This window comes from Lepisma saccharinum, chromosome 15 (assembly GCF_977018435.1).
Source record: "Lepisma saccharinum chromosome 15, izLepSacc3.1, whole genome shotgun sequence".
NCBI lineage: Eukaryota > Metazoa > Arthropoda > Insecta > Zygentoma > Lepismatidae > Lepisma > Lepisma saccharinum.
In genome coordinates, this window is record NC_139243.1 from 54,475,252 (window position 1) to 54,499,745 (window position 24,494).

Consider the following 24,494-nt stretch of genomic DNA (forward strand, 5'->3'; position numbering starts at 1 on the left):
TGGTGTAATTGGTTGATGGCAGGGCTTTGTACCGGATCATGCCCTGGTGGTTGAGAAACAATGGCTTAGAGCAACTTTAATATATTAGTCGAAGTATGCATATTTAGTTTTTTGTCAGAAACAGAAATTAACAACGTAATGTACATTTTTCATGTTTTTGCATTTTTTTTACCATGTTTTGTCACAAAATGCAAAAAAATGCATAAAACGAAAACGAAATTTAGAATTCATTTACCAATGTGACACTTTCTGAAGTCTGAGAGTTATGCAAATCACAGAAAAGTTATTAATTCTGCTGTAAATATTTGAGAAACAAAAATGAACTGTTTTACACACGAATAAACACTCTGATAACTACATAAATGTACTATTAGTAAAAGAAATGTGTATTTTGTGTAATAAGTGTAGCTTTTAAAATCAAATTTATGGTTATTGACCATTTTAACACCAAAATGCCATTTTATATACCTCTTTTGATCCCAAAATGTGCCCAGTTTTTATACAAAACTTTTATTCACTATAAATACGTGGTTCTATCTATCTATCTATCTATTAGTATCTAAAATGAACAGATGTACAACTCACCCTGTTGTGCAGAAGCTTCGACTACCCTCCAGACAGAATTATGAATTGACCCAAAGACACTTTCGATTGCTGGTTGGAGGCCATCACTGAGAACCGCGTACATCGCAGGACACAGCATCTGAAGAGTGATCTGGGCACACAACGGGTTCTTAGATGAGTCACCCAGGAGCTCGCACTCTGTCTGGGTTGTGGCTTGAGAAAAGTACGTGATCAGCTTCTCCACTGCTACCGTCACTGCCATGACCAATGCTGGAATTAGATAATAGGTTTGTGATATGGGATGGAAATAGGTTGACACGACAAGTAAATTCAAATACCATGAATTTTCAATTGGATATTTTGAAAAAAAAACTAGTTACCCAAAGCCCAAAAGAAGGAACATAATGAAATTCTTAACCCTTCATCAGTCCCACCTGGAAAATTAACATGATTGGTCGTGCTGTATCTGTAAGATACAAGTATGGTTTCACTAATAATACCAGGTGTTTCATAAACAATTGAGGTGTTACAAAACTTTATTGCAAGTAAACTATTGAACTTATGTTAGTGAAACCAGTCCAGAACGATCAAGGAACGCAAACAGTTTGTGTGTGTATGTTCTGTTAAGCTGAGAGTCCATATCCCTGCCTCTAGGCAACACCGAAATCACTCTGTTTTGTGCAATGTTTTGGTCCCCAAAATCACCGGACCTTACACCGTGCGACTTCTTTTTGTGGGGTTTTATTAAAGACAGGTTATTCGTCTCGCTGATGACGTGTGATACGCAGCCCTACGGGAGCGTGTCATCGCAGTGATGGACACTATTAACAGGCCCATGTTGATGCAAGTGTGGCAAGAAATAGACTATCGTGTCGATGTGTGCTGTTTCACCCGGGGTGCACACATTGAACATTTGTAGGTTTACAAAAAAACTGAGTTCCTTGTTCGCTCAGGACTGGTTTCATTAACGTACGTTCAATACTTTACTTGCAATAATTTTTTGTAGCCCGTGAATTATTTATGAAAAACCTGGCATATTCATGATTATTTTTTAATTTTCACTTTATTTTATTTTAGTCCTACATACACTGTGCAAATTATGCTTTCGGGGGGGGGGGGGGAATGCCCAGTTACTAGCATATTTGTGATTTCATTTTTGGAGGTAAGTTTTTTGGGGAGTACATCTGTATGCCTTGCGGCTCTAAGTACCTTAGAATGTTGGTTATAACCTAGGTCAATAATCTTAATGCTAACATCATTTATACATAATTTAGAAATACTTATTACGAGGGCAGGCTGAAAAGTAATGCCTGCTATTTTTTTGTGACGTTGTAAACACATTTTGAATTTTGAGCAGATTTCTACGTATTGCAAAGTTCAAACTTAACATTCATCTAACCTATCTACAAGTTTATTGTCAACACTTCTCTACATGTAAAGTATGAGCACTATGCCATGATGGAAAAATAAGCTGTTGTTGTGTTGGCTAGGTAAGGTTGGGCAGTTGCAAAATTGTGTCTTTTTTTTTTTCCATCCACAATGCTGCATAATTTTGGCAGGAAGTCTTTGATAACCAGACCGTTAATGGTCACAAATGATTTTTCAATTATGTTTGTTACATAGTTATGAAATGGTATAGTACGTGCTTTCAATTCAGTTTTCTTTGGGGGGGGGGGGTAAAAACATCCCTGGCAGGGATAAAAATAATTGTCTTTTATAGAATGAACCTTTTGGATCAGAAAAAAAAAAAAGCTGAACTAATTTGTTCCATCTCTGCAGCAGTCATGGTGAATATGATGATATGAGTGATGAAGGGTCTGCCAGCGATTGTGATAATGCAGATAAAAGAGGAAGTAATTTGGAGACTGAACTGGAACGACTGCAATGAACAGGATAGTGATGCATGTAAATGTTTGTTTGTAAGGTGAGAATAAATATCATGTAGGCCTCCCTGATGGCGCAGTGGTAGGTAGCATTGTCACCTTGTAATCAAGGGGTCCTGTGTTCGATACCCAGTGGAGGCACTTAATGGTTCGGATCCCACTTTAAACTAGACCAAGTCCAGATTAGTCTTGCTGTGCATAAAGTGGACTTAAAACACCAACTCAATCAATAAATATCATGTGATGTAGCGCTAAAGAAATGTTTTTGTTAAGACATTTAAGAATCATTATATGTAGGCAGTGTGCAAATAAATAGGAAGGGGTGCCAGGTTGTTGATCCCAACGCCAACAACCCACGACCCCTTGATTAAAAGGCGACAATGATACCACTGCGCCATCAGGGAGGCCTATATGATATTTATTCTCACCTTACAAACATACATTTACATGCATCACAATTGCTGACAGACCCTTCATCACTCATATCATCATATTCACCATGACTGCTGCAGAGATGGAACAAATTAGTTCAGCTTTTTTTTGTTCCTGATGCAAAAGGTCCATTCTACAAGCAGACTGTGCAACAATTAACCCGAACAAAATCATTCGCTCTTTGTCTCTCAGATACAAACAGCTTACTAAGCCCAGACACACGGACACCATGTGGAGACCTTAGTTGTCTGTATTCAGACAAGTAAATACGAGTGTCAAAATTTTCTTTTCAAATTTACAATATGTTTGTAATTTTTCTTACTAGTCCCTAAGAAAAGTTTAGCACCAAAGGTAACGCATTGCTGGATTCTGTCTGTACAAGTCATACAATATTTGCAATAGCCAATAAACATGCTTTTGCAGATTATGGTCTAACCTTGTTAAATCAATCTCGTTACCGACTGTAAATCACATAATAAAAAAAATCATGTTAGAAACAGCATACCTCGCTTCTGCGTTAAGTCCATGGTGACAACCCTTTGAGCCACACTGACTGGGTGGCTACACTGTACAGGCACCACCTGGGGTTCATTGGTCCCTTCTGAAGGTGGTGTCTTTGGTTGATTAGTGCCTCTCTGCACCGACAACATCTCATCAGGATCTCGTGCTTCACTCTCCTCGTCAATTGCCATCTCCACTAAATCTGGATGCAGCTTACACTGAAAGTACGGGAAATGTGAAGTATATTGTGCTCTTTGGAAGTTATGTAATTATAAATATGTTAATAACCCCATGGAATATAATTCTGTCAACCAGAAATGACAATTACAGAGGAATTTTATTTTTCAGGGAACCAAAATGGAAAAACTAAAATTCAGGAAAATTTTACACCATTATAGGTGTTAGAATGGACTGATAAAAACTTTTACCAATGCAGCAAAACCTCGTTAATCCAGACTAATGGTGGGATAAGTTGACCGGTTTAACAAAAGTCCGGATTAACTGAAATAACCTAAAAGAATAGTAGAAAGTGCATTAAAACTCCGTTTATAGCAACAAAACACGTTTATTATGGGGTATTTAAAGGCCTAAATGCACTATACAGTACAGTAAAATGTAAAGAAATACGACAATGCAGTACCATTCCGGAGCAATATGAAGAATGTGATTTTTGACTTCTAGCCACATTTAAAATCTTGCATTCAGCTTCCTCCCCCCTTTTTTTCGCCTTTTGCCTGTCTAGATTAATGAGGTTTTACTGTACTAATATGCCTTTACTGATTAACTATTCAATTTTCCTTTTGATTAGGGATGGCCTCAAAAAATGGATAACAGATATCTGGATTTCAAATTACCCAATATGGTTTTGGTTGCAAAGGATAAGCTGGATAATACAGATACCTGAATAATCCTATAATTGATATATGTGGTTGCTATTTACTTTTAGCACTTCAGTAAGTACAGTTTCTGGAATTAAGGAAATAATTACTAAATAAATGTTCGAGAATATCCTTGCACAAATGACCAGGATTGTAAAATAAACAAATATATGTGATAAATCCACCTGAACTTTACTTGTTAGCATGCTTTGATGTGAAATCCTATGCTTGCTTCCTCAAACGAACCAAACCAAGCTGATCTGGCATACACATACAAGGAATGGTGTGGGAGGGACAACAAGATGGTTGTCAGGTCATGTGATGAAGGAGATATGTTCCTTAAGCATTCTTTCATGTCTCCCAGGCAGTAGGTCATCAAGACACTACATTACTTCACCTCATTTACTTTTGTTTTGAAAACTTTGTGCATTTATACTAAACAGCGATGCAGAGATCTGTTTTAGCACCCCCGAAATGAAGCATTTAAAGAGTATGCAGATAATCCGTAAAATGGATAAACCGAGAGATTGAATTATGAATTTGGTGAGAATCCATGCAGTACATATGTGAACATGAATAAATGACTATGTGAAGAGCTCATAAAACTATCTGGATAATATGAGCTTCCTTATAAGTGATAACTTTTGGCATTATTTCATTATGATGTCATCTTACATCATTAATGACTTGGATTTGAGCCTTAAGAACAATTATGTCATGGAACGTAAGAATGGAGGTGTGGTGTAATCTTTTTGTAGGAATAAATACATTTTACGTGAATTTTGGACAATTACTGCTATTATTTTTAAATACTTTTTTTTTTCAAATGCATGCCCAGGGGAGGGATAATAAAACAAAAAAAAAATTATTCAAATTCTCATCATCATCATCTCACACATAAAACATTTTAAGAATAATTTAAGTTAGAATAAAGCTCTGATGTCTAGTGAAAAAACCAAGGAACATTTTGTTTAGCTACTGTAATTACTATGCTGTTACCACCTAAATGTAAGAGTGCTTTTGACACAGCTCTGTTTAAAAAGCCCATTCCAAAGAACAACCAGAATTCCATCGTGATGACTTTTGGCATCATTGGTAAGCTAAAAATTAAAAGGCTTAAAGTTCTACTGAAAAAATACGGAAACATTTTCATAGTTGTACATTAATGATAAAAGGCTTAAAGTTCTAAGGGAAAAGTAAGGTAAACATTTTCAATGATAAAAATACTAGAGGCACATACCTGATATTGCCGGTGGGAACTCAGAAGAGAAATATTTGGTGAATTGGGAGGCGTTGTCAGTCTGTCTGGCGTCTCCCTTAAGTGAATGCACACTTTCTCTGCAAAACTCACGGACTTTTTCACTTTTCCCTCACCACACGTACAGGCACAATCACAGCTCACGTATGAGGAGCACTGAGTCTCGGGAGTGTTGTTTGGAGTTTGCGGATTGGATGTGGAGTATTTCTCATCCTTGTCAGCATCAGGGGGCTGCTGCAGAGCTTCATTAACTTTCTCCAAGTTGCCCTTCATGCAAAGGAATTGGCTCACCTGCGACCTCAGACGGAGCATTTCTTTTTCGTCCCATTTGACCTCACCTAACCCACTCATCTGCAATAGCTCTTTTGGGAAAAGATCATCCTCGATTTGAAGAATGTTGTTGTTGATAATGTTGGCTGCTTCTTTTGAGGATGTAGTATCCTGGGATCCAGGACTCGTTCTTATCGGCTCATGGTTCTCGGAACTCTTTGGAATGGGAGGTGTCGGTGGTCGCATCTTGTATTTGGGGTGCTCGTAACTGGTATCCGTTCCGGCATCCACGCCTTCATCCTCGCACTCGTCCTTCTCGGAAGTCTTCTTGCTTTGTTCCTCCTGCTCCACTATGCAACTGCTGCCATGGCTGATGCCGCTCGACTGAGTTTCTTGACTATAGTTGAGTTTCCGTGACAAGTATTCGTAAGGTTCTTGCAACGAGCGTCTCTTGTGGATCAGTTCTTCTTTAGAAGCTGCGCCGCTGAATTCCGACATGCTGTACCTTTTCCTCATGTGAAGCTTGCAGTGATCATCTTTCAGCGATGATTTTCGGAGAATTCCTTTAGGAAGTGGTGGACGAGGTGGGGGGTGTTCACAGTCTTCGGGAATGGTCTTCTCGCCACTCGGAAGCGAGATTGATCGCTTCGGTAAAGGTGGTGGTCTGTCGTCATGAGACATGCTTGACTCGGAACTCATGCTGTCATATCTGTAAACAAACAAAGGGCTGTAACTTGCATGAGAGGAATCCGATAGAAGGGTTGAAGAGCCACGGTAACCCGAAGAAGGTTGAGTTGCGATACTGGAAGAGGAGGAGTTCTTTCCATCTGTCGTGAGGGAGGAATAATCGCAGCTCACTGGACGTCTTAAGTTAGACTTGGGTACACAGAAAATCTGCTGGGAGGTGGGAATTTTTATGGCACTCTCTTTACTCTGCAGCTGAAAGATTTCTGGAACGTCCGCCAATATTTGCTTGTACTCCTGCGGAAGGAGGAAATTCAGCGAGTCCCAGTCTTGAATGTGACTAAAATTCTTCTTCTTGAGGCTTTCAAGATCGTTACAGGACAGAGGCCTGGTCCTTCTCTGTCTCTGCCGTGACCTCGTCTGGGGTGAAGGTGGCAAGGAGTACTTTTGCGGCATGAGGAACACGGCAGCGTCAAAGTCCTGTTTTTCTTTTAGAAACGTCAAATCAGGCAATGAGTAATTTGGATAGAAGACGTACACTGGCTTCTTGCCCTCGGGACTTTCCTTGTTCTCTTTCTGTTGCTTGCTGCCTGACTTTGTCGGACTAGTTGCAGGATTTGCAGTTGGCTCGATTGTCTTGACTAGAGATGTTTTGTTTGGGTTTTCCAGGAGCTTGTAAGGACATTTGGTCGTCACGTCAGCGAATGACGATGTCTGTATGCTCTGGTCCATGACATGAACTGGAATCTGAGTGGATGTGTGTTTTGTCGTCGCAATGGCAATGTTCGGTTTCCCTTTTGGGTTTCCACTGTGACAGTTCGTTTGGTTGTTTTTAACTTTAGACGGTGACCCCCTGTGAATTTTTAACTTTCCAGCCATTGATTTCTTATCCTGGTGAACATACGTGTTCCTAAAAGCTTCCGAAGAGCTGTTGCTACTATTGCCATCTGGTGGCGAGTTGCCTACACCATTGAGTTTCTTTGTCTGCGTTCCCTGGCACGTGGCAATATTTCTCTGCTGGGCATGGGTCTGAGATCTTTCTTCAATATTATTGTTAATATTGAATTTACTTTTACCATTACAAAATACGTTGTTAATGACGTCCATGCTCTTTGGCTTCTTATCCCTAGACGAATGAGTATTTAAGACCCGTGTATTGTTCTGACTAGATGCACACTCTTCACTATCAAGCTGTAGGCTACTATCTACGTCCAACGTCGAGTCTTCCTTTTCTCCATACATGCTTACGGACAGCTGCTCTGCTCCTTCGACACTTGATTCCGAAGGGTCGGCTTCCTCGATCCTTTCCTCTATCACACCACATTTTTTGTTCAAGTAGCCATGCTCCACTAGGCTATCCTCGAAGCATGTTGAGTATTCAGTTGTGTCAGTTTTAATCCAGTTGTTGACATCGTCCGATTTGGAGTTCCTGTTATTCATAAGCGTCCCGTTTGTTAAACATGTATGCGAAGGATTCACTCTTCCCGTTGCAGTCTCATTATCACACACCAAACCTTTGTGTCTTTGAGCTGTGTCATCCTTTTGCTGGCATTCACAGTTGTTCAAGCAGGTGTTGTTATTCCGAGCAGCTTGCAGGACAAACTCGTTCTTGACATTATCGACACCACCGCACAGTTTTCCGGATTTATTCACACGAACTTCTCTCCGAGTTGAGTCTTGGCCAAAAGAATCACTTTCCGATTGGCTGTTTGATGGCCAATCAGAGCTTTCATTGGCATCTGATGGCTGGAGACTTGAAGGTGCGAAGTTATCTTCTTGCGACTGATCCATGTAACTGCCACCCACGCTGATGCCATCATTGCTGATGCTCTTTTGTTTCATGAACAACTTCACCAAGCTGAAATTTTGCTTTGCCGTGCAAGACCCGCTCTCCGAACTGGAGTGCGCAGAAGAACTGTTCTGGATGTCGAATAGCTTCACGCAATGATCAGATTCCACCGAGGAGCTCATCTGACTCATTCTGTTGATGGAGGTCAAGAAACACTTCTTAAATAGGTTGGGTAAGCTTTGACTTTTTAGCGCTGAATTTGACTTTGATGTGTAGCTGGTGTCGTTACTGCTGCAGCTGTTGTTGTTGTTGCTTCCTAAGTTAGGTCGCCGCAGTTCTCGAGATCGTCTCAACTTTGACCATGTTGTGTAGACTGAATCAGAGCGAACTAGTGAGTTGTCGAGTCCGGCATTTATTCTTTCTGACCAGTTATTGCTGTCAGTTGCCTCACTGTCACCTGAAAAAGAATAAATGCATTAGAATACCACATATTGTTTCATAACACACACACACACACACTTATGTACATCAGGAGTCTCAAAGATAGGTTCCCATTTACATACATGCATGCACTATATAGCCAAACCTCACCAGAGGTTTGCTCCAAGTGAACTTGCCCAATATGACATGAATGCACATGACCTGGGAACCGATTTATATGTAAATACTTCTTTATGTATAAAGCTGAAATCAGTAATATTTTGTATTATCTTTGCATATCATGGCATGTAGAATCGAAAAATTCAGTTTTTATTTTCCATATTTGTACACATATTAGGTTTTGACTTATATTTTGCATATTTTTGTTATTTTTACATATTATTTTCATATTTCAAAACATTTCTCAACATATTTGCGCAATAACTACATGTCCCCGTGTGACCGAACGTTCTTGCAAATAACTGACAAGTCCAAAGCGACATTAAATGAACAAAAGTTTAAGACCTTTTTTATACCCTCCAATTGAATTAATTACAAGTTTTCTGTCATCCAAACAATATATATAAAAAATAAAAAAAGTAAAGTGTTCCCCTGTGCATAGCACCACGCCATGAAGGCGTATAGGGGGTGTGGGGGTAACGCCGCACACTTTCTTGATCCGGTCGTGAGTGGGGGTGATGTGATCAGCATCACGCCCCTGACCGCCTTTACCCCCCAGGGTTTCCCCCGGGTACCCATGTTATTCGATGCTGGGTAGGCGCCGGGCCCGCTTCCACCGTTAGAAAAGTTCCCGAATTTGAACCGGCCGGGGATCGAACCCGGGACCTTGAGCATGGTAGTCAGACGGATTACCGACTGAGCCACCGCGGCCACCAACAATATATATATATATATATATAATTAATTTTTTATGTAATTTTAAACCACGTTTACCACATCCATCATGAATATATATATTTTTCAATTTTACACCTCCTAACTGTTTGCTTTTGCTATTGTAAAACACTTGACTTTCCTGTTTATTTGCAATTGTTGTCAACAATAAGGAATGAGGACTCAAGCATTGGCTCCTGGTTGTTACAAATGTTATTTTGGAAACATTGGAAGAGTGTTCCAAATTGAGCAGCCCATTGCTAACCCCACCCGCTACTAGCTGCACACAAACAGCAGCGCCAGAAGCAACGATTTTGTGACACACGTACAGGATTCCCTTCTGGTTTCTCTTCAAGACAGTCACGGAAATAGTTATAATGCCGAGACTATGTAGTGTCTTACATTATTAAAAATGTAAATTTTTACAATTTTAAGTCCATATTTAACTCCATATTTTGGTGAAAAATAACTAAATATGTATTTACATATTTAGCACATTTTTATTACATATAAATCAGTTCCCTGCACATGACTAATCCTAATTAAGTGAAAGCACAAAGGCAAGAAAACACTAGATGCCTTTGCTGTCACAATGAGTAAACAGAGAGAGATGTGTGCTTTCCACTGAGGCATGATCCTCGGGGCATATAAATTCAGGCACTACATCAGAGAAATTTATCAGCAATTAAATGTGCTCTGGTCCACTGTTAGTGATGTCATTGTCAGGTGGAAACCTCATGGAAGCACTGAATCCAATCATCGCTCTGGTAGGCTCAAGACATTAACTGATCAGGACTGGGGAACCTATCGTCAGACAACCTTAACAACAATTTCAGATGAATCTAACATAGGGTGACCCAAAAACAGGACATCCTAAGGAGATCCTTTCCTGAAAATCTGTTAGGCCCAATTATAAAATTATTGTTATTATTTAGGAAAGGATGGATCGCATAAATGATATATGATCTCTTGTTGTCAAAAGGTATTAATTATTATAATCTCCGGTAAAATTTACATAGCGTTTCTTGTCCTTTCTGATCAATCTTTGATTAGTCCTACGCTGAAGTTGAGTAATGCAAGAAGTATTTTGCAGAAGATCCAATCTTCTGGAGAGCATCTTTATTCTTCACCAACCGTTTATAAATCTCACCGAAAACCTTATCCCACACACACACACCAGACACACAACTCTAGATTTTCCTTTTTAGTTTGTCATGATGCAAGAACTTTAAATTCTTATTGCAACCACATAAAGAAACTGCGTGCTTTTTCACTGCTCTACAAAAAACCAAACATGTACAAAACAATCCCTCTTTTTTAGCATGAAATGTCTCTGAAATTTGGACTTAGTTTACAAGATAGCTCCTAGACTTTTGTAAAACCGGGACAATTAGTGGCGTTTTAATGATATGGATGGGATGACCGGGACATGCCTCTGAAACAGGACTGTCCTGGTCAAAATTAGGTCACCGTAATCTAACATATTTGGGATGAGATTGGGTGTCGCTTGCATGCCTGACCCTCTCAACCAGCAAACACATGTAACGCATGTCAACTATTCACCATGTTACAGGAAGAATAGAAACAAATTCCATCAGCAATTTAGCAGAATTTAGTAGCGAGCATACTGCGAAAGATAAACACTGTAACAACAGCAAATGGAGGTTTGACATCCTATATGTGTACTCGGAACCAACAGCAATGTGTGTCCATTGACTTTTGGTTACATGATAGGACCACAAAATAGGACCAAATTGTACAGAGATTACAACATAATGTGAATGTTAACCAAGAAATCAGAAATTGTAATTATTAAAACATTAACATGTAGAAAATCACAGTTAATTCACAAAATGTATGTACATGAAGCCAAATATGAAGTTAAACTCTTCCTTATTACTTTGCTCTCACTTGAAATCAAACAAAAGTATCATACCCTTACAAGGTAATAAAATGCTAATGTATATTACCCATGTTATCTTGTTCACGAGTGATATGCCAATTTTCCATCCAAAACAATAAACATTTATCCATAATATATACAAGTAAAAGTATAAGGTTATTAACCATGCACTCAATTAGTTACAGCTCCATTGAAAAATTCACCAGTTTCAGTAATTTTTTAAATGTTTGCATGACCACAGCTTGCAATTAGTAAATGAAATACAAATCACTATTTATGTGGTTTAACAGGTTCTTCCAAAAACTGACATTTCGGACACCGTTGCTAGATTCTTTCTCAGGGTAGTTCAAAGAAATCACATTAAAAGGATACAACAGGAATAAAAAATGGATAAAATTTATGGCTGTAGATAGCGGTGTGCATCTTCTAAGCAAGACAATTGGTGGCCACAATGCAGTTTTATTTAATGCTTTTAATGAGATTTCTTTGGACTACCTTGAGGAACAATCTGGCAACAGGTCCAAAACATTGGATTTTGAAAAGAATCTACCAAACTACATGTAATTAGTGACTTTTGTTTATTTAATATTTTATCAGTAACTTGCTTTTGAATTTTCCTCTCCATTTGAAAAACCACTATGATATTCCAAAATCTGAATAATTGCATATGCTTACAATTCCTTCTAGAGCATTCATGTGAATCTTCATGTGGGGTGCTTTCGTAACTTTGAGAACATCTACAGGGTGTATTAGAAGTATTTTCATGGAATTTGTTATGGGCGATACAAAATAGGCCTAGGGGGACACCTTTTGGAGTATGTTACGGGGGCGGCCGCCATCTTGAATTCAACTTTTTTATTTAAAATGATAGGTGGGTCATGTGAAACATGACCATAGACTAGAATTTCGTCAGGATGTCAAATCTGAAATCAGATTTCATGTAACTTCATTTGGTTAAAAGTTATTGGCAACTGAAAGTGAACCATGCCGTTAACAACTGAGGAACGCATCCAGATCGTCAAACTGTGGGGTGGGAGAAGTGTCCATGCAGTAGCTACCGATTTCAACCTGCGTCATCCAGAACGGCACCCTGTGTCACATGTTGCAGTGGCACAGTTATTAACCAAATTTGAGGAGACGGGCACGGTTTGGACAGACTGCGTAGTGGACGACCACAGGCAGGCAGGCATATGGGGAATACGGATAATCGGTTCTTCAAGGAAATTTAAATGTGGCACGATACCTGGGGATGCTACAGGAACAGATACGGCCCACTCTGGTGTCTGAAGATGGTACATTTCCCATGGTTTTTCAACAAGATACCTGGATGAATAATTTTCTGGGGCATGGATTGGTCGATGTGGGCCAGTTGAATGGCCTGCCCGATCACCAGACCTAACTCCGATGGACTTCTATCTTTGGGGAAACGTTAAGGCTATGGTGTATGGTGTGAAAATTCGTGATGTTCGTCATCTGGAACAACGTATCATGGCTGCCTTTGAGCAAATTTCACCAGATACCTTGCTCGGTGTCCACAGACATTGAGAGAAGCGTCAGCATACATGCATTGCCCAGCACAGGCAACACGTGGAGTACATTCTGTAACAGGTAAACATCATTTTCAGTTGCCAATAACTTTTCACCAAATGAAGTTACATGAAATCTGATTTCAGATTTGACATCCTGACGAAATTCTAGCCTATGGTCATGTATTACATGACCCACCTATGATTTTAAATAAAAAAGTTGAATTCAAGATGGCGGCCACCCCCATGACATACTCCAAAAGGTGTCCCTCTAGGCCAATTTTGTATCGCCCATATCAAATTCCATGAAAATACATCACTGGATTTTACAAGGGGTGGTAAGGGACTTCTGACACACCCTGTAGACAACAATGTAAGCAAACCACAAGAAGATTCACAAAAATGCTCTAGATGTGGAATAAAATCTAAGCTTATGTAACTTTTCAGATTTTGGAATATCTCAGAAATTTTTCGAAAGGTTTGGAAAATTTGAACAGAGCTGCACTGGCGTCGGACCATGGGTCCAGCCGAGCCTTCACTTTGTTAATTCCCTTAGAGGATATAGATATATTGTGAAAAATACAATATAATGAATGTTAAACCAGTCTCCCCACCCCTCCAGGAAAGTATAATGAACTTTAGAAAAGAAGTATGGTTGTAACATTGTCGTCATGACAATCTATCACTTATTTATGCTATTACGACAGTGTATACCAGTCTGGAAAATGAGGAAAAGGCAGGAATTTACTTTTTCTAGACATTACTGTTTTTCTGCAAAATCAACATTTTTGTAGTAGTGCACTAAAAGTTGGTTCTTTAACAAAGAAAAAAGGACAAGCAAGAAATTTTTAATTTGTTCTGGACAAACTATATTTCAGTTTGATATACTGAGTATTACTGGTTGTTACAGTAGAAATTGCATATTAAATATAGCTATGAAAAGTTTTGAACTGTTTTTCATGTGGAAATATACTACAGTAAGTGGCTATTGCATTTCTTATTGTGTTTGGGTTGTGTTTGAAATTAGGTTTAATACATAGATTATTACATTTTAGTGTATTATTTATGCTATACTTATTATGATTTTTTTATAAAAATATAATTCTTTGTTAAGCATTAGTCAATACATGGCTAGGATTATATAAAAGCTCATTCCTGGTGCCTCGATTCAAGTCAATTTCTGTACAGTTTCCCTTCTCTTTATTACTTGGGAAGTGAATATTCTAAAAACTTTGTTAAGTGCAATTCTCAGTGTGATATTGAGCGAAAATAGAGTGACATTCTTACACACATGTTTAAATACATGAATTGTCCTAATGACTTGGTCTGATAAATTTTGGTTCGTGGACTGGAAAACCTGGAAAAGTCGTGGAATTTTGTTTTTACAAAATTGCAGAAACCAGAGTGTGTGTACTTTCTGGAGGATTAATCAGAGTTTCTCATTTTCTATATCTCATTGTTATATCTAACGGTGTGACTTCTGGTTCTCAGTGTACACAGACACAGAAAGAAAAAAAAAAAAAAAAAAAAAAAAAAAAAAAAAAAAAAAGAGTTCAATTTGCATACTGCTAACAGACGACAACACAAAAGGAAAACAGAATGAAAAATTAAAATTAGAAATTCATAGATCCAATTGAGATGCATAAAATAATTATGAAAAAAAGGAAAAACTTACCAGTTTCATGATAATCTGAATCCTCTGAGCAGAGGGTCATGCTTCCCTCAAATGCGATTGTGTAATTGTTCTTGTTTGCTTGGCAAGTCAACATGATGTCATGTTCAGTCAGTAGATCACAGTCCAAAGAATCAACACTGAAGTTTGTGGTGGGTAGAGGGCACTCTTTTACGGGGGAGAAAAGGGGCTCAGATTTGCAAATTGACATATCAGTGGATCCTGACTCCTCTCCCTGAAAATAGATAAATAGAATAATCATTTCCATTACGGGGGCAAAATCTTTAGCAGTATTATCAGACCTTGGGCAAAAGTGTTTTTTTTTTTTTTCAAAATAATATTTTATCTCAAAATACCTGTGATTTTCAACCAAAGGTGACACATGCATAACATTTAATAGGCATGGGAATAGTGATTATGAGGCAAAATCAAGAAGCACCAATTTAGGGGCATATAATATAGGTTGAATTATGAAACTTGTGGGCAGATGAAAGTATAGATATTTATTACATGTTCACATGAATACAAAGTAGTAAAAATTTTCTTCTTGGATGATGTTTTGTAATAATAATAATAATAATAATAATATATAAAAAATATCTTTAAACATGCAGGAACATTTTTAATGAATTAGTTGTGCATAAATTTCTCACCAGAACTTATTTTCCAGTGAGGATACATGCTACATGTGACATGTCACCTGGCTTTGGATAATTATCACTTGAAACTGGAACTTCCAAGTTAAAAATGCAACTTTTCACACCAGAGTGACATGGTCAATCAGATGTGAGCATTTTGTGGTGAAAGTGTCACTTGCCACTTTAATGTGAAAATGACACATTGTTACAAAAATAAAGGGTAAAATACACAGTTCTCTCACCAGAGCCCCAAACATTCCTCAACATCTTTGCTTAGTTTCCTATGGAATTTACATAAATGTAATTTGTATTTTACAAAAGAAATGCATGTTCAAAGTGATCCCTATATTTACTTTTGTAGAATGATGTACATTTTTGTGAAGATTGCACAAAAATCGTGTATTTGCTGATTAATCATATTCCCTATATTACACACCAAGCCTGTTAAGAAATAGAAAATTTTCAAGCATTCATATACTCCCAATTGCTCTATGATAATTTGTAAACAAAACTAATTCTTTGGAATTTTCAAAATGACAACATTCAGTAAATGCGTTTAAATACTTTCTCAAGGTCCTACTTATTATCAACACAAATATCCAAGGGCTTGCATGAATCAAGCATACAATGCTGGTAATAATACTGGGAAAAGCAAGCAACAACATTGTAAGACATGAAAAATATACATGTAGCACACAGCAAAGTTGCAATGAAGAGGAAGCAAGTATAAGCTTAGGAAAGTTGTAAATAATTTTTTGAATGTCCATGTATATTGGAGGGGTGTGCTTCCACAGTCGCTGGCCGGCAGTCTGTAGGTAGGCACTGGCCCTCATGGGCTGTTGCGCAACGAGTTATCATGTTATTATCGTGGGCTATTGCGCTACGAGTTATGTTATTAAGTCTTCAGCTGTGAATGCCAATTATATGAATGAAGTTTACGAAAATACATGAAAACTTCCTGGAGAAAAATGTAATATTTGGTTTTTCAGTCTCTTATCCTCGCAATCACAATTGGTGAAGGACTTGGGAAAGAATCTTGACAAAAACCATTGATTATAAATCATCGCCCAGCTCACTCTCTGAACGATCCAGCACCCTGAATTTCTGCTGGATGCAGAGCTGAGTGGATAAGAAATTTCCATCGGTTCTGCAACCTCGGTAAGTGAATGGTCCTTGCTGGTGGTGAATGTGTCTCAATTGGAAGTTTCCCATCTTACCCGAAGGAGATTCCAACACACATGGAGGTGCAAAGCCCACACCACCATCATGGCTAATTGGAAATCAGATATCGGGATATTACAAAGACACACCAAGAGGTACCAAGAGATGCTGAAATTCACCAAGGAGATAATCAAGTGTTACAAGAGGAGGCAGTTGGTCATTGATTGCTTCAGTACGTTGTTCAGTCTGGCAGGAGATTGAGAATTTGTAGAACAGAGCCCGCTCTATGGGAATGCCGAGCTTAGTGGCTGCCCAGCCAACTACTTCACTGTGTGCGACCTTTCACCAAGGCCAATGATCCCTTGGGTGGTTCCTGCCATCTCCATGACCAGTCTTCGAGATCCATGTTCGACTTGAAGCATTGCCAACACCACAGTAAGGGGCCAAGGATGGCCATCAATGAAGTGATATGTTTAAAGCCATCTTCTGTCCCAACTGGTCAGGGTAGAGATAGCCAGCAAATTCCAAAATTGAATCTCTGTCTTTATTTACTGAGCTATGTTCCAGCATTACTAGGGCAAATCAAAAAGTAAGTTACACCCCCTGTATAAAACAAACAAGACACATTAGAAAGAAAATAATTATTGGAACATTTAACTTTTTTCGACATAGTCACTAAGGTATTCCAAGCACTTTTTAAATCGTGTGACCAGTTTTTTTGATTTCTTGTGTGTAAAAATTTCGTCTAATTTCAATTGAGTTGACTTTTGTGCTATCGGTTAACAATCGCGGCACCCAGTGAGAGCACAGTTTACTATACACCCGAGACCCGACTGGTCATGAATTAACATAGACACACTAGCGTAGGATATGTTCAGTTCACTTCCAATTTCTCTTAAGTTTCACGTTGCGCTTGGCAAGGATGATTGCATTAACATGCTCTGTTTTGTCGATAGTGTTCCAGTTGCAGGCTGCCAGACATGCTGTTCATCGTTCACATTCGTTCTTCTCTCTTCGAACATCGGGCACCATTTCCTGATCATGGGGTGTGACATTGCATTCTCACCATACACCTTGACAATTTGGCGATGGATTTCACTCTGATTATCAGTGGCGTCTCGTAGCCTCAAATTTGGCCGGGGCTTATTTTTTAAAGAATTTAAAATATAATGACAATTCACATGAATTACAAAAAATAGGTATTTTTCTAGACTACAAAACTGGACTTATTTTTTTTTAAAAAAAGTATTTAAAAGGTAATAACAATTCATATGAATTACAAAAAAACAGGTATTTATCTTCCTCTAAACTACAAAATTGGACTTATTTTTTTAAAGAATTTAAAATATAATGACCATTCACATGAATTACAAAAGAAACAGGTATTGCTGTGAAACGTACCTTTCTACGAACGCTGGTTCTCATTTAAACAAGAACTGTGCTCTCCTGTTCTTCTGCTCAGCAAATTTTGTAATTATTTTTTCATTGAAACCATGAAACTGCTCTACTACTTGCGAGCACTGAACAAAACGAATCACAATAACCAATTGTGTCTTATTGGAAATGTCGCTGGTTTCATCAGCTTGTACAGACACAAACATAGCTTTGTTTACATCCTCCTGGAGGGCCTCACTGTAAACCTGGTACATACAGTCTAACAACTCATTTTGTATCACGGCTGATGTGTATTTATTTACTTTGGATTCCTCTAAATGTTCATGCAAACTGTTATCTAGCTTAGCAATCTCATTTACTAAATCTAGGAAGATGCCTCTGTTTAAAGATTGTTATCTTTCGTTATGTCCTCGTAGAGCAAGTTCATGTCGACCACAGAATTTTAAGCAATCGATATTTCTATTTAATATATGCCTATTTTTCCGGATTAATTCATTGTGCCTTGTAATTGACAGTCTATATCCTTCATCGATTTGTGTTCGAACATCAACCTTTCGAAACAAACTCAATTTTAACGAGTTTCCAATGTGCGAAGAACTAGTTTCATGTGACTTAATTCTTTCAGAAAGATGTTTGAGATCACTTATACCATGAACTGTCCATGAAGCATCACCACCAAACAAAAGGCAATTAAAACAAAAGAGAGTTTTCTTGATCTCTCTAGATGTCAACCTTCACTGTAGCGTGTAGCGTAGACCACGCCTTCCTCTGCGACGAGCCCCGAGACCGATAACTGACATCAATGCCGCTAGGAGCGCTGTTGTATCCATTGCAGCAGACGATGAACTTACGTGGGTAAAAATCGCCTTTTAAAAGATTGTGTGATAGTTATGTATTATGTTGATTGAAAATTACGTCAATACGTCCGTTTTTCTTTAGGGGCTAAGCCCCGGAAGCCCCAAGGGACGAGACGCCACTGCTGATTATGCCTTCGTATCCACAAGAATCGGATGACTGAGCGCAACTCAATGTTGGATGCCACCACAGTACGACATGCCATACTGACACGGTGACTACTCTCATATTAAAACAGCTGCTGCTTCGGGTATGGGGAGAATATATTCTGGACAGTGCTGCCACCAAGCATGATTATTTTCTCTCTTTTAGTACAGGAACACAGCTCGGGTGTAACTTACTTTTTGATTCGCCTGCGTACTTGATCCCAATTCCATAACATGGTGTCACACTACACAATACATCCAAGTTCCCTGACTTTTCACGATTTTCTCATAAAATTCCCAACTTTTCCAGATTTTTCAGGGAAGTGGGCACCCTGGAAGTATGCATCAGTGACAACTCCCTATACTTGTAACTATTCTATACGGGGAAATGAAAATGCATCAGGGACCAAAAAGTTACTTTGAAAATGTATTACCTCAAAAGTAATCTCCATAATCTTTAACGCATTCATCCTGTTGGAGACAATGCAGTCAATTCCATTCTTGTAGAAGCTTGTCAGCTGCTGACGGATCCACAATCTTACCTAGTCACATATACCCTTGTCCATGTGAAACCGGTGTCTACGAATGTCTCTTCAGGTCGCCAAAAATATGAAAATCGCATGGGGAAAGATCTGGGCTGTAGTGAGGGTATTGAACTCTTTTTCCAGCCAAATCCCAGGGGCATATCCCTCACCACATTGGAAGTGTGGGGGCGGGCATTATTGTGGAGAAGGATGAAGTCATCAGTCTCGGAATCTCTTATGCCACTACAGCATACATGAACGTAACATCCAGTATTCACCGTACACAACAAACATGCGACAATGAATTTCTCGTTCACCATCACAATGAGCAGCAGCAAAAAACAAACCATACCTCTCTGCTTAGTTCCATTCTGATGGACGAAACACACATCTCTAACCTCACTTCCTGTGCAATACTGAAACCAGGAGTATGTAGGTGCAAGTTGTCGCTGCGCTGCTCCCGTCCCCCACAGATGGCAGTACCATTTGTAAACAACAGTGTTACCAACTTTTGAGCGTGCTTCGAGTTCTATGCATGGTGAACAGTTTCCATTTGACTGGCCTTAAAGGAACACTCAATTGTTTTGTTGAAACAATTACAGACAATGCCTGAAAATCCAGCAGTAATTCTGCTAAGGGAATAGGAAGTCAAAACTTGATGAATCGGTGTGGAGGAAGTCCCCACCATAGGCAGAGTTCTGGAGGGGCCAGGGGGGGGGGGGCCTGGCCCACCCCAACTTAAAGAAAAAAAAATAACACATGATTAAGTTCAGTTACTACATTTTTGTTATGAAGCCATACCGCAAATCTTGACGTTTGGCATTATGGCTTGTGCTTATGCGCCGCAATAGCGGGTCTTAGACGATTTGATTGATGTGTACAGTTTGAAGAGAGAAAAACGTAAAATGACTGTTGAATCAACAGTTGCTGCTGAGGCATCAAAAGAACTTTTCAATTTAATTTTTATAAAATTTCTGAAGCTTACTATTGTACAATATGAGTATTGTATCAATAAAAAAATAATAGTACCTCTTGCTCTTTACCACCGAGCTCACTATGAGCAGCAAGTTGCTCTACCATCAAGGATGAATGATGATTAGTGCGCTACATTCCCAATAAGATCCCTCATACCTAAGGGTATGATACGCTAGAGCAACACCTATAAATACCAAAAGCATACTTCACAGTAAAAATACTTCAGTTATGGTTTGGTCTAGTAAAAATTCATAAAGAAATCACAACGCTGACTTTAAAAACAACACATTGGGAATCTCTACAAGCAAAACATTGATAGGAACTCTAAATGTCTAAACAACTAGTTACTCACTACTCGGTAAAACCTATGCGTATGTGGAGTGATGGAAACAAAGCCATGCTTCTTTTGCAAGAACAGAAGAGAATGGGCGTAAGAAACAAAAGGGAAGAAACGTAAAAGCATGATAAATTTACTGAAATCAATGCCCACCTGTGAGCTGCTTCTTGGACTAATAGAGGAGTCAAAATCAAATTTTGCCATCATGGAGCCAGAAACGCTAGCAAACATCTCCCCCTGACGATTAGTCTGTCAAAACCAGAAGCAGCCGGGTTAGTGCAATCGGTGGGGAAAAGTGAGTTTTGTTTTCATTTTGCATAAAAAAACACTGACACTCCACAAAAAAGCAATGTGATTTGATTTTTTTTCTTCAAAAAAAAAACAAAAACAAAAATTGCAAAAATGATAAACTGTTCTAAACTGTATACAAGAAGCATGTATTTAGGTCATTCAAAAATGATTGGCACTCCCACCCCCCATAACTTCGGGAATGTAGCAGTTTGAAATGCATGCCCGGTGTGTGTGTGTGTGTGTGTGTGTGTGTGTGTGTGTGAAGGTAAGCTAGCATCACATCTTACCACTGCATCGTACATGAAGAACAGTGCTGTGTCATTCATGCAAGTGTGCGGATGCATTTGTGAACACACTGAGAAAACATGGAAGCAGTTAATCATGGGCAACAATGGACAGTGTGGTTTCCTTGGAGGAAGGAATTGGCTGGTTCGGACATCCACACGTGGTTAGTAGCCATGTGTAGGAACAGAGCACTAAGTCGTAGGACTGTGTTTCACTGCATTGCACATGTCAGTCACCTTACCATTGCCATCTTAGATTCTCTAGGGTAAAGAACTCACCATGGTATAGTGTCCTTACCCCATCTCTCTCTTCTTGCTGAAACCACAATGTGTGTCACGGTTGACAGTCTAAAGCTTTGCCACATCTTTTCTCCCTTCTCATCTATCAGCAGCCAGTCCTCCTCTGGGTATGGTCATTGCATTGCTCAGCAGAATGTATGAGGCTGGATCAAATGAAAACTGAAGAGTGGATGTATTGGGTTATATTTATGTGGCTACAACCCTGTGCAGAGGAAGAATGGGAGGTAAGGAAGAAAACCCCTACTGCATAACGGACTCGCCCTAGATAGTCGCGCGTGAGCACATGATATGCGTAGGCGGTTGGCCAGCAGTATCGTCCAAAGGCCAGTATCAAGCCCAGATGGCCCGGCATGTTGTTTTCTGGAGTGGTTTTGCTGCATGACAATGTGCGGCCACATACATCAGCTGTTACAAAGAACACGTTGGCGACATTTGGGTGGACAGTGTTGGAACACCCACCGTTTAGCCCTGATATATCGACATGCGACTTCCATATCTTTGGTCCGTTGAAAAAGGTATTGAAGGGTCGGCGCTTCCACTTGGACAATGTTCGCAGCTTGTTCCGATCTCAGTCGAAGGAGTTCTATGAGCAGGGTATTCACTGCTTGGTGAAACGGTGGGACAAGTGCTTGTGTAACTTTGGAGATAACGTTTGATATAAACCTTGTTGATTTCATTCTGTGGCCCCTGTTCAGTTTTCATTTGATCCACCCTAATATATGAGGGAGGGATGAAGACACGAACGTTAAAAAAGAAAGGGACTGAACCGAATCTTTCACAACTCTCGAAAAATGCTCAAGGGAACAAAGGAAGAACATCCACCTGCGCCTGTCCTGTTTTAGGGATGGGAGTGGGATTAGCAAGATGCTTGGCAACTCTGAACTAACCGTCCTTTGTTGGTGTGCACTACACCCCTAGATTTATTACTGTGGTTTTCTCTCTGATTGGGGAAATTGAAGGATGTTTTACCTTGGCAAAACATGTACACCATACTGCCTCATGTTCGATATTCACCAATCTTGCACCTAGCGACTATGCTCTGCTGGATGTAACGAAAGAGGTGGTGCATGGTGAGGAGTTCACCTCCAACAACAAGCTTCAGTACAACTCTAATATCTTCAGTAAAAAAGTACCCGGAATTTGGCTGGTAAAAGTCCCACATTGGAGGTATCGAGAATTGATTTTGTCCGTAGGATGGCAGCACTGTACTGAATGGCCACGCAGAGGGGTAGAGTAATCTATCCATCAGTTTGTGCACAGCAGTTGTGTTGACAAGTGTCCTGCGATTTGCAGAATGGAGACAAATATAGAGCAATGAATTTGTTTGAAATTTTGTGGCCAACGGACTGTCGTGTGCTGAATCTTTGAAAATGCTACAAAAGGCCTTTGGTGATTCGTGTGTCGAAAACACAAGTGTATGCATGGTTCAAGGGTTTCAAAGAAAGCAGAGAAGTTGTTGCTGATTTGCCCCATTCTGGTCAACCTTCCACGTCGACAGACAAAAACATCGGAAAAATCAGGACAATGGTGCTTGAAAACTGGCGTGTGAGTGGGAAAGAGGTGGCTCGTGAGCTTGACATATCACACATGTCCGTTCACAACATTTTGACTGATGTGTTAGGCATGAAACGTGTCGTGGCATGACTTGTTCCGAAGGATTTGAATTTCCTGCAAAAAGCACATTGCACGGATGTTGATGAAGACATGATTTTGTGAGCCTCTAGTGACTCAACCTTCATGAAACGCATCATAACTGGTGATGAGACATGGGTGTATGAGTATGACATGCAAACAGGTCAACAATCTTCGGAATGGCACTTCAAAAATGAACCAAAACCCAAAAAACCACGCCAAAGTCGCTCAAAAATTAAGGTCATGCTCATTGTTTCCTTTGATTATCGTGGTGTTGTGCACTCAGAATTCCTTCCAGTGGGACAAACTGTGAATAAAGAGTTTTATGTGACCGTTATGAGGCATCTGCGTGAGAATGTTCGGTGCAGACGTCGACTCTTGTTCGTGAGTCCTCGCCCAAGTCCCATATTCTCCAGATATGGCTCAGTGTGATTTTTTTCTCTTTTCGCAACTCAAGATACCACTTCGGGGAAGGCGTTTTGAATCAATTCAATCCATTAAATGAAATTCGCAGAAGGAACTCAGGGCGATACCGTCTTCCGCATTTGAAAAGTGTTTTGAAGGCTGGGTTAAGTGTTGGCATATGTGTGTTGCATCTGATGGGGACTATTTTTAAGGCGACAAAATAAATGTTGATGATTAACCACGTATTTTGTGTTTTATTCACAAATTCCAGGTACTTTTTGTACGTAATAGTATAACGTGTACTCAATTTGTTTGAAATAAATTGTTTGTGTAAAGAAAAATTATAATGCCAACCATATTTGAACGACCCAAGTATTATGAAGTGATTTTTTGCCATTAAGTATAAAAAAAAAAAAATACTATGCACTGTGTATACTATAATTACATGTATTGTTTTATTTCGTTTGTACAAAAAATTGATTAAGTTAGTAGTGCAGTGTCCCGGGTTCTGAAACCGAAAATGAGGCTCGGTGAGGCTCGCCTTAATGGATTTCTCTCGTAAGGCATGAGCCTCATTTTCTCGCAGTGTTGCCAGCTCACCCCAAGAATATTCCACCATGATATTTTACAAGCGAAGCTAACCTACAAATGGGAGTTGGCAACACTGGCAACATCAATTGCGGTTTAGTGTTGCCAATTTATTTCAAGAATATTTTACCATGTGATATTTTACAGGCGAAGCTAACGTGGAGTAGTAGGTGGAACGCTACGTTCTGGCAGGGTACTTTGACCTACTTTTTATTTTCGCAGTGTTGCCAACTCCTCACTCGAAAAAAATCACCAAGGTTTTTGTTTTTGGGTATAACCTAACCTCAAG

The 24,494-nt window shown here is 39.3% G+C and overlaps 1 protein-coding gene across 8 annotated transcripts in view; it reads right to left on the minus strand.

Moving 5' to 3' along the window:
- LOC145999709 (uncharacterized) overlaps window positions 1-24,494 on the minus strand; it is a 653,269-nt gene that overhangs the window by 16,954 nt on the left and 611,821 nt on the right. For 6 of the 8 annotated variants that reach the window (XM_083136985.1, XM_083136986.1, XM_083136987.1 and 3 more), the window contains 5 exons: window positions 20,859-20,954; window positions 14,678-14,909; window positions 5,499-8,716; window positions 3,385-3,598; window positions 586-834 (listed from right to left, as the gene is read on the minus strand). In XM_083136985.1, the coding sequence (XP_082993111.1) occupies window positions 586-834; window positions 3,385-3,598; window positions 5,499-8,716; window positions 14,678-14,909; window positions 20,859-20,954 (4,009 nt within the window). The remainder of the gene's footprint in view (window positions 1-585; window positions 835-3,384; window positions 3,599-5,498; window positions 8,717-14,677; window positions 14,910-20,858; window positions 20,955-24,494) is intronic. The other 2 variants (XM_083136989.1, XM_083136988.1) reach the window with 1 other exon arrangement.